Source organism: Cylas formicarius, unplaced genomic scaffold (genome assembly GCF_029955315.1).
Source record: "Cylas formicarius isolate icCylForm1 unplaced genomic scaffold, icCylForm1.1 PGA_scaffold_4__25_contigs__length_36172078, whole genome shotgun sequence".
NCBI classification, from domain to species: domain Eukaryota; kingdom Metazoa; phylum Arthropoda; class Insecta; order Coleoptera; family Brentidae; genus Cylas; species Cylas formicarius.
The window spans coordinates 18,963,938-18,980,990 of record NW_026844334.1 but is presented as its reverse complement, the minus strand read 5'-3'; the positions used below and the strand labels follow the sequence as shown (position 1 = coordinate 18,980,990).

The 17,053-nt window shown below is 33.0% G+C and overlaps 1 protein-coding gene across 1 annotated transcript in view; it reads right to left on the bottom strand.

Annotated features, from left to right (window-relative positions):
- Positions 1–732, bottom strand: part of LOC132700928 (uncharacterized) — a 36,129-nt gene extending 35,397 nt beyond the window's left edge. Inside the window, exons 1-2 of the mRNA XM_060668524.1 lie at positions 661–732; positions 343–425 (exon numbers count right to left, since the gene is read on the bottom strand). Coding sequence (XP_060524507.1) covers positions 343–425; positions 661–732 — 155 coding nt within the window. The remainder of the gene's footprint in view (positions 1–342; positions 426–660) is intronic.
- Positions 733–17,053: the final 16,321 nt, after the last annotated feature.

Below are 17,053 nucleotides of genomic sequence, written 5' to 3'. Positions count from 1 at the left end.
ACGCAATTGTCAGAAATAAATTTCCGAAATAATTTTGAAAATATTAAACAAAAACGGCATGGCAAATTGTATTCTTTGGGGTTTCTTATACAGCAAACATAAAAATAACCCGAAACACTGCAGGTTTTGCAAACCCATCTAACGATGCCGTAGTTTCCGCACGAGCGCTTGGCAATCTGCCTTTCTTTTTACCTGATACAAATTGTCCTTGGGGTCAAAACTGACCATTTTACGTGTGCCGCATCGATATCGCGCAATATAAATCGGAATCGGGTCAGGGCAGATAAAAAGTTGCAAATACAAATCGAACTTGACAAGCGATAAAAATGCCACCGAACTTACATTTGCATTCCCAATGCTGACTTATCGCTAGTTGGAAATTTCGTCAATAAAAACAAAGTTTCCAGAGCATCGGAATGGGAACACTATAAAAAAGATTTCCTAATGCCAATCGAAGTAAGCGCCACAATTTTGTTCGTCTTCAATTCGGAAAAAATCGATTCGGGTTTGTCAATGGAAAGGGTGAAATTGAAAAATTAAACAAGTCGTTTCAAGTAGAACTTAACGGACCAGAAAATTTATATCATTCAATTCGACTAATAATTTATATTTCTATTTATATCAGTTCACTATTTATATTTTCAAGCTACCCGGTTTTACTTTGACTGACTGCTCAAGGACCGGCGCTTCGCTTTCATAAAACGAAGCAACTTCTTGCGATGGAGGCTGCATATTTCAGTCGCCTTTTCGTCTCTGTTTCTCTCTGATCATGTTCTGATTCCGACTTACTTAAGTTTTTTTTATTAATTCTACCGTAGTAATTTTTAATGTTACCATTATTACGGTGTTTTCTTTTCTCCTTGCTTTCGGTAGGCAACTTTTTGCAATGCTGACAAACACAACAACATAATAAATTATAGTTCTGACTTTACTGGTTTTCGTTTTTGATATGCCAGAATTCAAAAAAGTAACCAATGCGGATAAAGGAAGATACTGAAAAACTGCTTGTTTTGAATTAATTTCTAGTTCCCAGTTTTTTTTAAATGAAATAAATGTGATAAAAGGTATATATTACGGTTTTGAATACCACGATATGTCCTTCTTCATCACAGTTTTTGACATCACACAGCTACTTTGAATAATTTTTAATATAGCACTCTTTCAAAGGTTTCTGTATATTTTCAGTGCCATATTTAATGCCATTATATAATCAATTTCAGTGAAATCGGAGTACCAATCTTGAAAACCATTAAATAACATATTTCTAATTTTGTTACATATTGGATTGGGTTAGGATGCTTTGTATCTCCTTATCCATAATACGAAAAATATGAAATCGATATTTCATTGGTGTCTCTCTATAGATTTATTTTGAAAATATCTTATAACAATTTACACTGTTTCTTCGAATTTCATTTCTGCAGATATCTTAACAAACAAATAATAAACAAAAACAACAAAAACAAAGAATATAATGAAATGACCAGCGGCACACAAAAAGAAGTAAGTATAAGAAAATTAAAACAACCCAAGGAGATTAAGAAACATCTTTATAAACGATCTTAAATTTGACAGACTAACATATTTTTTTAACTTTCAACTTAAAAAACTGCAACACAAAACTAACCAGTCCAGTCAAGGGACAGTATTTTCTTAACATGTTGTATGCAATTAATTAAAAATTCTATGAGATCTTCGCTGTTTTACCGCATGATTTCTTAGGTCTAGGATAAGTAAGTTATATGTTATATTGAAAATTTCATTTCCATTTTGGGATTTCTGCCATTCCCCGTTGTCTAGTCATCTTTATTACCCCACATCCATTACTTAACGGTTTTGTAGTAGAGTTTTTTAGAAATAGAGCTTAGTTAAATAAAAAACGAGTGCTTCACGATATACGAGGCGTGTGCAAAAAGTAAGGTGACTTTTGTAATTGGCCGGGCTACGTACATTCGATCTTTGATATTTTTTTTTGTTATGTTGGCACATATTTCCCTAACTGGAACAAAGAATTAACATAAAGTTTAGTGCAAAATATGGTATACAGTGCTGTGGTATACACTTGAAATATTGACGACCGCATTTGGTGAATCTACTTTGAGCAAAAAAATGTTTATAAGTGGTACCAGCTGTTCCAAGATGACCGAGAAAACGCCGATGACGAACCTCGCTCTTGACGCTCCAGCACGTCAATAATTGATGAAAACATTGAAGAAGTGGTGTTGAAAAATCGTCAAACCACTATTAGAGAAGCTTCTGAAGATGTCGGCATCTCTATTGGCTCGTATCATGCAATTTTTTCCGAAGTTTTGGACATAAAACGTGTAGCAGCAAAATTTGTTCCGAAACCGCTTAATTTTGAACAAAAGGACCGTCGAAGGCACATCGTTTAAGAGCTGTATAGGGGTATATGGCTATGATGTCGAAACTAAAGCCCAGTCATCCCAATGGAAAAACCCTGAATCGCGAAGACCGAATAAAGCACGTCAAGTTCGATCAAATGTCCAGGTTTTGATTACTGTTTTTTTGGTTATCGTGACGTAGTACATCAAGAGTTTTCACCACAAAGTCATACTATCAATAAACAGTATTACCTTGAAATTATGTACCGTTTGCGAAGCTAATACGAAGAAATCGTCCGTATTTGTGGGAAAACAATTCGTGGGTTTCGCATCACCATAATGCTCCTGCTCACACATCGTTGCTTGTGTCTAACTTTTTGACCAAAAACAAAACCACAATCATGTCTCAGCCACCATATTCACCGGATATGGCCCCCTGCCACTTTTTCCTGTTCCCAAAACTAAAAAAACCCATGAAAGGAAATGTTAATTGTGTTAAATGTTAATTATATTCTACTTGAAATTATTCCTTTTAGTTGACACGTTATCTAGATAGATGTTTGTTGCATGGCCTTTCCGACGCACGCGAGAGAAATTTTGAGAATTTATTGCCTTTGCTCCCAGTATTGTTGAGCGGGATGGCCACAAATTACAATTTTCGTACTTTAATCTTTTCAGCCTCATCCTTTGAGCCGTATTACGTGCCATTACTGTCTACTTACTGCTGAACTAAATCCCAAAGAACTTTTAGGAATTAGTCAGTCGGGATTGATCAGTCTGCTGCGGGATGGAGATCTCAAAGAATTTAAAATACGAAGGAATTCTGAAACTTGAACGGAATTTGTTCGCGGATTATTTTGATATCGTTCGGGGAGATTGAAAGTGATTTTGGAGATACAATTTTGTTATTATAGAGGGCGATTAATTTTTGATAAGATATATTTTTGGCAAGAGCAGCGCAAAGGAGAAGGGCGAGTAAAATAACAGAGTATTTAATAAAAACCACCTTAATAATGTTGGCGGCCTATGAAAAACAGCACGCAATATCCGCAAGTTATTGATTTGTCTTCATTATTGGTAATCCCCAACCTGTTTATAAAGTTAATACATAAAGTGTATTTAATTATAGCTTCCATAGTATCAAAACTGCACTCATTTTCATTTTTTCTTGTCACAACGATGAAAATCTTTGAGGATTCTTTTCGAATTTGACTAAATATCTCATAAAAACTGGGGGTCCATTCTTTTTTCTTTTCTCTTCATTTCGTTTTTCATTCACATTAATAATTTTATTTTTGTAGCAAATACGCTAGTATTACGCTTTCTTATAAATGTATGGTACTTTCTTCTTTATATAAATAGCACGTATGCGTGCTTTTCACAATTAATAAGTTTTTTTAATTAAAAAAAAAAACTAACTTTGTTGGTAAGTGTATTTTCATTTTTCGTTAGAGTTAGAATTTAAAGTTAATGCTTACACTAACTTCGACGCGGTGTTATTTAGGTTCAGTTTCGAGGAATAAGCTGTCATTAATTTCGAGAATGCGATACTTCTTTAAAAATAATTGCTTTTATTTTAATTAAACGAAGAAGCTAGTCGAACAATAAACGCGGGAGGCGAAATCAGGGAGATTTAACTTTAATTTTAACGTCACGTTCATTAGAAGCTTTGTTGCGTTTCTTTTGTTTCCATTTTGGCTACTCGGATTTTCTAGACAGCTGAAAGCAATTCTGCGTTTTCGTATTTTTGTTTTTGTTTATGTCGAAAGTACTATAAACGTAAAATGTAAGCAAATTATTTATCTGCATGCAAAATCAGAAAGTGATTGCTCAGTGTCAGTGGAATTATTAGATTTTTTGACAATCTGATCTTTGATAGCCTTCTGTATCTGAAATTATCGTCTAATGAATTAAGATGTTATCTACGAAGCCCTTTCTTCTGCCACCTATCCTACAATGTTTGAAAATATGGTCCTCCACATTTATACTTACTATACAGTCTCCCTAATATCAATCCTTAACATGTACATTAGATCGTTTTTCTACTTCCTTCTGTAAAACACATGCATAGATCTAGCGTGCGGAAAGTCTCACTTTACCGCATAAATGTTTGTCCAGATCCGATCCCGTTCGGATATTTCCGGGATATTACCTCACCAGTTTGGGAGCAATTGAATCTTTTCGAAGATTTTACCGCACGGCTTGAATTTTGATGTTTGTCAATAATGAAGATCATGTCAGTGAATGTATTCATATTGTTTTTGCAAAAATGTGCTCAAAAACCAAAGATCCTAGAAAAAGTATAGTGTGCAACAAGTTAAAGTTTTCGAACGAAGGATCTCGTTTTTAAAAAACACTTTTTTTGTTTTACAAACAGAACTACGAGGTTTTATTTAACCTGCTACAAGGAGAACTGAACGCAAAGTACAAAGTTGTTATATATATAAAGTTTTTATGCAAGCGTTGCGTCGCAGATACTGGGAATACTGAAGCTAGCATTTCATCAGCATATTCTATCACATAATTCCTCCCTCCGAAGTGGAAAACAACAGGGACGAAGGGTTGTTTTCGGAAGACTAGTCGTTCTTGGTTTTCTTGGAATCTTGCAGCAAATGGCTCTTGTAGATTTTCCATGCTATAACTATTAACAAGATTCAAATAAACATCATTTCTGTTGAAGTGGCGAGACTCCAAGTGACTGGATGAATTTCATAACCAATGTCGGGGATCGATGATTTCGCAGCTTCTCGTAGTTTTTTGATCGTATTGAGATCAATCGATTGTAGTTGGAGTGGCTGGTACTTTACATCGTGATGTTCCATATTTTCAATTTTAATGGGTGGCAGTGAGAATGGGTTTGCTTTAAAAATTTTTTCTTTATTCCAAAGCTCAGTATTTTGGGTACTTATACCACAATTATATGGAACATTGATTAGGCAGGCTTCTTCAATAAAAGCTATTTCTATGTTTTGACAATTCATTTGTAATTTAAGTTTCTGTTCCGATGGTATTATCAAAACAAATCTACTAGTGATTGGTCGTATTATATGCGTTGAAACATTTACATTGACTACGTGGCAATTTTTGTTTTCGGCATATTTAATGAGGGTTGTCACACAATCACCGATGGGCTGGGTAAGTTGATTTTCGCAAACGTAGGTGTCTTCAATGATTGGGCAGATTGATTCTTGATATTGTTGCATGTCAGTGCCCAATATTAGGTAGGGTGAATTAGGTATAATTAAGGAGTGATTCACAGGTACTGGGAACAGGTGGAATATTTCAAAAATATCTTTAAGAAAAATCGGAATATGGACGGCAAAAATTATTTTATCTTTTGTAAATTTAACTTGTAAGTTTGCTAACTGATAATAATTATTTTGATTTTCAAAAATTAGAATTTGATTATCACCATAAAGAACAGTCAATTTAAAAATTATTTGTTCTAATTCAGCCGCCGATATTACTACAGGATGTAATGTGTTTAATTTCGCAAATGTAATGGCATTTTCTAAATTATCCAAAAAAGTTATAAAACTTTGGCAATTTAGAATAATTTGCATTAGTGTATTTTGAGCCTTAATGAAAGTAGTTATGTCAGTAATGGTTTTATTTGAATTATATTCAAAAATGTCTATATGTTTTTTTAGTTGGATGTCAGATGAATGTTTACTACGCACAAGTTCTGTGATAATTTTATCGTATTTTTGTCCATCCTCTGAATCGAGAGTGCCAAAAAGCCATTTCGATAGTTTACCTACAACATTTATTAAACCTCTTTTTATACGGTTATTAGGTTTTATGTTACCAAGTTTAAATTTTACTTGAGTAATTAAATATCGAACATTATTAAGTAAATTATTTCCATTAATATAGTGTACATTCTGATAATTATGTTTATTTGTATAGTTTAATGATTTTGAGATTACAGCGTAAGCGTATTCTAAATTACGTAATTGATTAAAAATTTGAGATGTTTCTACAAAATGCAAAAATGTATGTTGATATTGAATTATTCGAGCATTTCCTAAGCGGAAGGGGAGAAGTGGTGTTTTAATTGGGATAACTTCAATATCATTCATTATTCGCTATCACTAATAACAGCGTAGCTGCAAGAAGGAACAGCGTTGTCCGGTTCATTAACCTGCGAAGAAGAAAAAGCTTTAGGTTTTTGGATCTGAGATTTATGAATTATTTTTTAATTTTTTGTAATAATTTTATTCCCAATATCTTGATCTATAATAACAGGTTTTCTTCTGGGTTTGTACTTACTATGTTTTGCTGTTTTGTCAGTAACGTAAACCTTTGTATTTTGTTTCATTCAAGGTGGATTTTCTCGTTTTTCGTTTTGTTTTTCATTTAAACGTGTTTTTGTTTCTAACGATGTTTCGTAAATTTGTTGATAGATAGTTTTTAGTCTTTCACGTCTATCTGCGATATAATTATTTACAATGATTTCATCCGTTAAATCAAAGGGATCTAAACCGTTTACTTTTCCATTAATAACGTCAAAAGGTTTTTGTTTTGTTACGCTATGCATTGATGAATTGTAACCTATAATTGCGTATTTTATTAAATTTTTAGGGGCTTCTTTAGGTTCTTTAAATTTTAGTACCCTATATAATTCAACAACAGTAGAGTGAAATCTCTCTATTGGACTATTACTATTAGAATTGCCGGGAGTTGTAAAATGAATTGCAATTTTATGCAATTTACAGAAATCTAAAAGCAAAGACGTTTTAAATTCCCTACCACTATCACACGTTATTTGTTGAGGTAGGCCGTGATGACTTATAAAGGTCGCTAAACCGTCTAAGATAGCAATTGCTGTGCAAGCGGGTTCTAATGGATAAGCTTGGGCGTACCGTGAAAATAATTGTAAGAAATTTTACGTTACATATTTGAAAAGTATCCATATGGATGGATTCTAATGGTTCAGAAGGGGTCGGTGTCAACATAAACTTTAATTTTGGTGGATGTCGATCATATTTTGTTTGTTGGCACGTGTCACAATTATTAATATATTCAGTTAGGTCAGTTTTCATATTTGGCCAATAATAGAGCCTTTTTAATGCTATTAGGCTTTCATTAATTCCTCGATGACAGGTTTTTTCATGATGATATGCAATTAGGTCTTTTTGTTTTGTCCTGTCAGTGACGTCCGTTAAAAGAGTTTTCGATATTACCAATTTGTAAGCATGGTTTTTAAATGTATTTGGTAACAAAACAGATAGTTCTCGATTTAAATCTATTTCGGTGTTTTGTACATAAAGGCAGTACATTTTTGTTGGATCCAAATAATTTAAAAAGAATTTAATTATTTCATTTTGATAGTTCTGACTTAAATAAACAGAAAATCTAGATTTATTTTGAAACTCCTAATCACATGATAACGACCGTTTGTTTTTTGGTTAAATATTATTTGATTAGAGTAAGTATTTAAAATATTTTCGGTAATTGGTATATTTAATATTGGATCTTCAGCTGCTGAGTGTACTGTCTCACCAGTATTAGGAATATTTGGCGGTTTAAGTTGAATGTCCGAGATGATATTAATTTTTGGAATGTTTACATTTTCTAGAGGGTTAAACACGTCTTCAATTTGTTCCAATTGTTCAAGGCTTATATTTTGATCTTCTTCATGTATGTATTTATCGATATCTTCATTAATATCTCCAGGATTTCCGAAAAGTGACTCTTTATCTATCATATTTAGTTCGATGCGTGACAGGGCATCAGCGTTAGTGTTCAATTTGCCCTTCTTATAATGAACTGTGTAATCAAACTCTTCCAGTTTTAGTCGCCATCTTAGCAATCTGGAATTTGGTTCTTTCATATTAAACAGGCATTGTAGAGGTTTGTGATCGGTAACTATCACAAATTTTCGGCCAAATAAATATGGTCGGAAATATTTTGTTGACCACACGATTGCTAATAATTCTTTCTCTATGGTTGAGTAATTGCTTTCAGCCGGATTCAATGTCCTAGAGGCAAAGGCTATGGGAAGATCACTACCAATTTTTCCTTGGCTGAGAACCGCTCCTATAGAAACATTAGAGGCGTCCGTTGTCAATATAAAAGGTTTTTCGAAATCTGGATATTGTAGTATTGGATCATTGCACAAGATATTTTTACAAAGATCGAATGCTTCTAGAAATTCTGGCGTGTGTTTGATGGTCGCTCCTTTCTTTAGGCAATTTGTGAATGGCTTGGTGAGTTTTGCAAATCCGTTAATAAATCTTCTATAGGATTCTAGAAGGCCTAGAAAGCATTTTATGTCTTTTGCTGTTTTCGGTACAGGAAATTTCTGGATTGCAATAATTTTCTTGGGATTCGGTTTAATTCCGTTTTTTGTTATTATATGACCCAAAAATTCTACTTCGGTTCGTAGGAATTCCGTTTTATCTAGTTGAATTTTGAGTCTAGCTTGTCGCAGTTTTTGGAAAACAAGTTTAAGATGTTTGATGTGTTCTTCTAGGGATGACGAAAATACTATGATATCGTCCATGTATACTAGACAAACCTTTCCCTGTACATCACGCAAAACATTATCCATGACGCGCTGGAATGTCGCGGGGGCATTTTTCAATCCGAAAGGCATTCTAACAAACTCAAAATGACCATTCTCGATACTAAAAGCTGTTTTTTCAATTGATTCCGGATCCATTTCGATCTGATGAAAACCAGATGAAAGATCGATAGTTGAAAAATAATTACACCGTCCCAATTTATCGAGTATATCATTTATATTAGGCAATGGATAGCGGTCGTCTATCGTTTTCTCATTTACCTTACGAAAGTCACAAACAATCCTCCATTTTTGCTTACCGCTGGCGTCAGGTTTCTTCGAGACTATCCAAATGGGGCTGCTCCAAGGGCTTTGGCTATGTCTAATGATGCCGTCGTCTAACATTTTGTTCATTTGCCGTTGAACTTCCTCTTTATGGATAAAGGGGTATCTATATGATTTAGTGTATACAGACAATTCATCCGTTGTTCTTATACAATGTTTGATTTTATTGGTGAATGTTAACTTTTTGTTTTCATGATGGAAAATATCGTTATATTCTTTACAAAGCCTTATTATAGCAGATTTTTGTTCCAAATTTAAATGTTCGCAACGAATTATTTTGGAAATGTCGCATTTACTAAATTGTTCTTTATGTTTTGGTAAGATGTGTTCTAAATTAAAAAGTTCAAAATTTTCTTTATGAAAGTCCGGAAAAGATAAAACATTTAGAGGTTGTGGGAAATTTAACGTTATATTTTTCTCAGTGTAATTAAAAACTTCTCTTTGCGCAAAACCATTTTTTGCAGTAGTAAGTGTTTCTGGAAAATAGAGACCTTCAATGACTTGCTCGGGAATAATAACATCATTGTTTTGTGTTACTGGAATTCTTACGTTAACAATTTCGTGTGCATTCACAGTAATACAATATATTTCGTTTTGTGGTTGTCTAAATAAAATTGGTATATTAGTTGTATTATTCCTTAATTGTTTATTGACAAGATCGATAGAAAAATTAAAACGTTTTAGGTCGTTTAATCCTATTATACCGTCAAAAAATTTATGAAAGTCAAAAAGAATAAAAGATAGGTTGGTATTAGCCTTTAATTCTGGGAAAGCCGGAATATCTGCTTTAAATAGAGTTTCCTTTTCACCAGTTCCTGTTTTAATAATAGTTGGGGAATGATATATTTTTTCATAATAAAATTTTTCTGCAATGGAAGGTCGAAGAATCGAGTGAAAACAACCAGTATCAATTAAAAGTTTAATTGCGGGTTCTTTAATCTGGATGTACGGTAAACTATTATTAATTTCTGTATACATTTCTAATGTCATTTCGTTGAGTCGCATTGGCTCGTTATTGTAAAATTTTGAGAGATTTGATTTTCAATTTCAGGGTGTTCGTCAAAATTTTGAGTGTCATTAAAGTATTCAGTTTGATTTGAAAATTCAGTTTCAGAGTATTCCTCTTGGTGAATATTTTCATTTTGAAATACCGCAGATGTTTCATCTGTTTGTACCGCGTTACTTTCGTCGATTTGGTATAATTCTTGCGAAATAAAATTTCTAGGGCCAGTAGGTTTGAAATGGTTAATTTGATTATTTTGACGTGGTATAGTATAGTTTGTTCTTGTTGACATAGGTTCGGGTTTATTGTTAGGTACCTGACCTGTCGGTTTAAATACGTTTTTAGGTGGGCCAAAAACTTGCCTATTTGTAGGAAAATTTCTTGGAACTTCGCGTGGTTGAGGCATATTAATTGGACCTCTGGGAAAACTATTAGTCTGGGGAGTAAACTGATTTTGATCATGCCTAATTCTAAAATTTTGATTATGGTGATTATTGTTTTGAAAATAATTTGTAGGGCGAATCGGTTGTACATAATTAAAATTTTGGTTACTAAAATAATTTGGATTTTGTGAAAATTGTTTAACGGGTTCGATAGAAGTATTAGGCAAAACTTTTGATTGAATTGGAGTTCTGAAGATATTTTGTGTATATTGCAAATTTTCCCCTTCAATAATTTGGGTCATAGCTAATTCTATACAGCTTGGATTTTTAAGTCTTATAATACTTTGTAATTGTCCTGGTAATCCTCAAATAAACGTCCTTAAACAAATTTGATCGTATTGACGTAAATGAATTACTTTGCTTGCATTATCCATAGTATCGGCAGGAAATGCATTCATTTTTTGAGCAAGGATACTTCTTAAAACTTGTAATCTTTTCCCGAAATCTAAAGGATGTTCATTTTTAAAGGGGGTGGCCATAAACAAATCCTGTTCTAAACATTCTAAATTTCGTCTATCGCCAAAACAATTTAACAAAGCTCCTTTAATATTGTCCCACGTTACTAACTTCATTCTACAGCCTACTAGAATTTGTGCGCGATCAACAAGTTTCATTCTTATAGTTCTTAACAAATATTGTTTTAAAATTTCGTCGTTTCCTTGACCATATGTATCAAAAAGGAAATCTCCAGCTGATAGAAAACTATTTAAAGTGTTGGAATCACCATTATATGGCAGAATACTATCTATAAACATTTTTAACAAAGTGTAATTTACACCTGAATTCGACGATTGATTAGAATTCATTTTCAAATTGATTTGACTATTCTCTACTTTCTTTTCCACTAAATTTAACGAAGTAAAAAAACGCACTTAAATTGTCGACGTCTCTATCTTCGTTCATAAATTTAATTGATTTTGAAATTTCTTAAAATTGAACTTAAAACTAAGAATCCTTAAAATTATTTCCACCGTCCTAACCAGGGAAGATGAAAGGAGAACAATAGGAATTTTGGGCACTAACCTTGATTTCTCTTAGTCGTCAGCCTATTCTTCCTATTGGAATTTTCCTTGCGTAGCACTGCTTGCGGGGGTGATTTCTTGCCTTCCTTGCCCTCAGTCGAACTCAATCACGTTGGGTTTGTCAGACAGTCTATCACAGGTTCGTTTTGGAGTCTAAGGGTTGAAACCCACGTTTCGCGATCAAATCGTCCCGATGACGTGGCTTTGACCGAAAACTACCCCAAATCCTACCGACTGCGCCAGTTAAAGTTTTCGAACGAAGGATCTCGTTTTTAAAAAACACTTTTTTTGTTTTACAAACAGAACTACGAGGTTTTATTTAACCTGCTACAAGGAGAACTGAACGCAAAGTACAAAGTTGTTATATATATAAAGTTTTTATGCAAGCGTCGCGTTGCAGATACTGGGAATACTGAAGCTAGCATTTCATCAGCATATTCTATCACATAATTAACACGTTCGGTAAACTTTTTAAGTCACTGGTTTATTAGTACTCGCTGCGGTGCGCTCCGCTCGTGCCAAATAAACTCGTGACTCAGATGCCGTTTACCGCACTTGTTGCATAATGTAGTATTTCCCATATGATTTTGTTGTGGGTAAACTTTGTAATTTCCTCATTTGGATTAATTTTGGTTGGGTTTTTGCACGTACATAATATATTTCAATTAAGTAACTACTAAACTAGCTTTAAGATTTTGTTTCTTGTAAATACTAGTTTAACAGAATTTCTTGTTTTTTCTATGAAAAAATTAAACAAAATGGAAATGATTTAAAATACTTTCCTAATATTAGCATCCTTAGAAGTCAATATTATCATTTATTTATTTAGATCCTAGAATATAATATATGTTAGCCAAATACGATTATTATTATCTGTGGACATGGCTAGCAATATTGAAAGCTTAAACATGTTACAAATGCGTCTTAACAGTAATGATCTCTAATTAATATTTTTTACATCCTTTTTTTTATAAATTCGTTATCACAAGATAATAAGATGGAGGACAGGGGATATAAAAGTAAGCAAACCCTACTACTAAAATTTATTAGTTTTGGTTAGTTTAAACTTTGTATTTTTTTATGAATAAATCACCTATGAATGTAATTGCTCAATGGCTAATTTGTGTTCTAAACTTTAAGACTATTCGCTTTATTAAAGGTTTCACTTCTGGTATAAGTTAAGTAATAAAATAATAGCAGTTTGCTGGCATTTTCGTATCACTGAATATCCAAAAGTTTGGGATTTTTACCAATATTGTAGTGCGAAATTGAATTATAAATCAAAAAGAGACCATTTGTATCATCGTGCTCGCTTATTTTAATCCTGGAAGATTAGTTCGTTGGAATATTGAACCGCAATTTCGAAAATATTTTGGGATTAAAATCGTAGTAAACGAGCGTCATTTTTCGTTTTCCTCTGCGATTCTATTTCGTGTGACACCATTTCGAGATGTAAAGTGAACGGAATGTTCTCAAGCGTACTTGAAATAAATCGATGTCTCCACCGACAAACTTCCATTGGAAAGTATCGCCTCGGCGAACTTTCAAAATTGAATCTAAATTAAAATTTCAGCCAAGATGCTTCCCAACTTATCTGCATTTTACAGACAGCACTTTTTTTTATTAAATCCGAGGGCAAAAATTATCGCCCGCCTTTCGGATTGATGATGTACATAAAAATAAAGGTCTTTACGACGGATTAATAAAAAAAGGCGGGTTGTTCGGAAACCGGGGTTTATTCGGGTTTCGAAAAATGGAAAGGGCTATGGTAACCGATATATATATCTGGGCCGAGTTTGTTGAAGTATCTCATAAAAAAAGTTTTGGAGTTCAGCATAATTCGAAAATATAATACCGCTTTCCCGGAAATTAATCTAAATATGAGCTATGCAAAAGTGGCAGTTTGAAAGATGGACTACGATTTAAAAAATTAGGATGGACCTTTTCTAAACATATAACATTTTCATGCCTATTAATTTATTGACCTATTTATTAATTGGCCTCCTCAAATAAGTATTAGAAAAAAACTGACATAATTTTTCTTTCCTTTATTGTTACTTATTTCACGCATATTTTGCTTTCAGTTATAATGGGTGATAAAGCAGAAAAAGTGTAGGTAATATTTCTATAGCAATGGTTAAATTTGGAAAAGCAAAATCTAAAAATCTTCCCGGTAAATATTTGAATTTTTGTTCGTATAATCTTAATTTCATCAAACAAGTCTGATAGTATATCAGAGGCACACGCTTAAATATTTGATTGACATAAATATATAACTGATTGTCATGGAAATTGATGTTAGTAATTACTATTGTTTTTAGTAACGTTCGCCGTGGACAGAACTGCAGTGAATGCAAGATTGTTCGGGTTTACTAATGGTCAACAGTTGAAAAAAATGGAATCGTCATATAACCATTGAATGGACGAGTTTTAACCCCTGTCAATGAAGTTTTAATCGCAACAACAGAAGAAATTGAAAATTAGTAAAAACTTTATCTTTGCTGCGCAGTACCCGAGTTACTACGAAACCCTACGTAGCCAATTCAACTCCCAGCTCTACAAGTTAGTGCACAGTCAGTCAGTTCCCCAGTTTTAAACGCGGTATTGTGAGATGCTAGAGAATCATACACGATGGAGCAACAACCCATACAGCTCGCGCTCTGAGAGATATATTTGCTAGGCATGTTGTTTCTTTGGTTGTTTAACCTGAAGGAAAGGGTGTTCCAACAGCGTCCCAAACCTTCGAAGGCGATAATTCAGAAAATTTCTGCCATTCTGTCTCAAATGATTACAAGAATAATTTAAAATTATACGGAGAGTCTTACTCAGTACGTAACAGTTACGTAAGAGGATGTACGCTTTAAAGCCCACTTTTTTTACTAATAAAAAGCCTCCTTTACATCTTGATTAGTTTGTTTTTTAGTACATTTTAAATTGGATTTTTGCCCCACTCAAGTAATCTTTGGTTTTTGGGAGCTTCTGTGTTGTTAAAAGTTGCATGAGTTCATCACCACCAACCAGATATGGGACGTCAATTTTAGGCCATTTTGAGCAATGCAAGAGCTTACTCATTTTTTTTCACAATTCCCCATTTTGCCACAAATGAATAAAAAAAATTTCATATGGCAATGATAGTCGACTAGGGACTTAAAAAATTAATGTGTAGAACATTTTCCAATCACGTATGGCTGTAGGTATCTGTCATGAAAAATAGCTCACTTATAAGTGATTTTTTGTTTATAAGTGGGCCCTGTTTGTAGTTCTCAATTTAAATTAAAGATTTCTCGATTGGTAATGAAAATGTCGTTCTATTTACAATTAAATAATTCTCAATAACCAAGTGTATAACATGCAAGTAAAGTTAAAACTCCAATTGCCATATAGAACAAGAAGACCTGCTTTGCGAGCTTTAGAAATTGTTAACAGGGGTAAAAAATGCTGACATGCGCATGCGGTAGTAGTGAAAAGCTCCAATTTATGAACATTTTTTTTTTCTCCTGTGTTCTTCGGGATATCGACGTTTTGCTATTCAAAAGTAGTTTAAGTGATTATTTAAATACGTGTCCACAAATTCACATGACCTGAATTGGTTAGCATTTCGTTTAGATTGATAATTGACGCCTGTATACTGCAGCGATTGCTCGATCTCTCGTTTACTTGAAGGGGTTATTGGTTTTTAGAAAGGTAGCATTCGAACTGATACAAATTCACATCAGTGTTGCTTTAGTTGTTCATTCTTCTTTGTACAATAATTTCATACGAACCGATTCAAGTTCTCATGGCTGTTGAAATAAAATAAATTCATTTTTGCCACGCTTTTGTCACGAAAGATTTAACCGAATTTAAGAAAAATTTCTCAGAGTTCACCTCGGCGCTAATAAAACGCACCATAAATGTCTACTTATTTAAATCTGTCGGAGCGACGTTCAGCATTAAAATTCGTACGTACAATATCTGATCGAATTCTAAACTACTACGCGTTCGTCTCATTGAAATTCTGAGAGTGTTTTCAAAGTGAATACCGCTGAAATCTTATAACATATTGCGAGCCCATCAAATGAGATTTCCCGAATATCGGTTTATTTGCAATTGGAATATATTAGGCGCATTCAAATTTTAGTTCGAATTAAAATAGAAATACTGGTTGATGGAAATGTATTTTTAGGTATTCCCCTATTTTTAGAGTTTGAATATGTTTCTGAATAAATGCTTAGGCACACAGAAGCAATAAGATATTTTATTTTTAGCTTACACTCTTAAAATCTTATTTTTACATAATAATAACTTAATATATAATATAATAAATAGCAATACTGGTTATATATATAAACTTAAAACTTAATATATAATAAAATAAATAGAAATACTGGTTAATGTAAATGTATTTTTAGGTATTGCCCTATATTTAGGGCTTGAGTAAGTTTTTCAATTAATTCTTAGTCACACAAAAGCAAAAGAATTTTTCATTTCAAGTGTATATTCTTAAAACCTGATTGGTATGTAAAAATAACTCGACGAAGAGTATTTTAGGTTATATGGTTTATTTAAGCATACGAAGATGTCTGAAATGACTTTTTTGAAAATTCTGAAGTCGAAGTTATTCAAGTTGAAATTTTTCAGATAGGTAGACTTTCATACATAAATATGGCCCCGGAAAACTATAAAGAACACGGAAAACGAGGAAGCACGACAACTAAAGCAACGTTGTATAGATTTGCTTGACTATGTGTACTTTTAAAAGACACTGATGAACATTTGGAATTAAATACAGAGGGCAAACCACCAATTCCACATATTAGAAAAAATTCAAATAGTAAATGCATGATTAAATATTTCGAAAAATTGTTGTTGTTGTTGTTGTTGATTCATTTAACTACAATTGTTCAGGCGTACTCCGGGACACAAAGCTGAATTTAATTTCTCAAAAATAACAACTTCGTTAATCGAAATCATTCTACATTTTTATTAAATTAATTTAAAATCGTTGTTTATCATTTCTTTTCTAGTTTTCTTCAAAATGATACTCCTATGCGAGATTTTGGTGCTGTGGAGATTATTTTACTGTTACTATCAAACCGAGAGCAGCATTTGTTACTTTAATTTACAATTAAATGAAAAATTTAAACTATTCTGCCCCAAAGACGTTTTTAAAACTAGTTTTTCAAAGACATTTTTGTTCTGTTATTATGTGATACTATGTAATAAATTTTATAAAAGTACGAGCGAAGTTGATAAACGAGTGTCTGAAGAAGTATACCATACTTTTTCTACCACTATTATCTTTTGCTTACATTTTTGCAAAGCAGCGCCAATACATTCACTGATTGACGTGAAATGTGATCATCAAAATCGAAATCGTCAAAATTTGGTCAGTGACTAAAATCTACCGA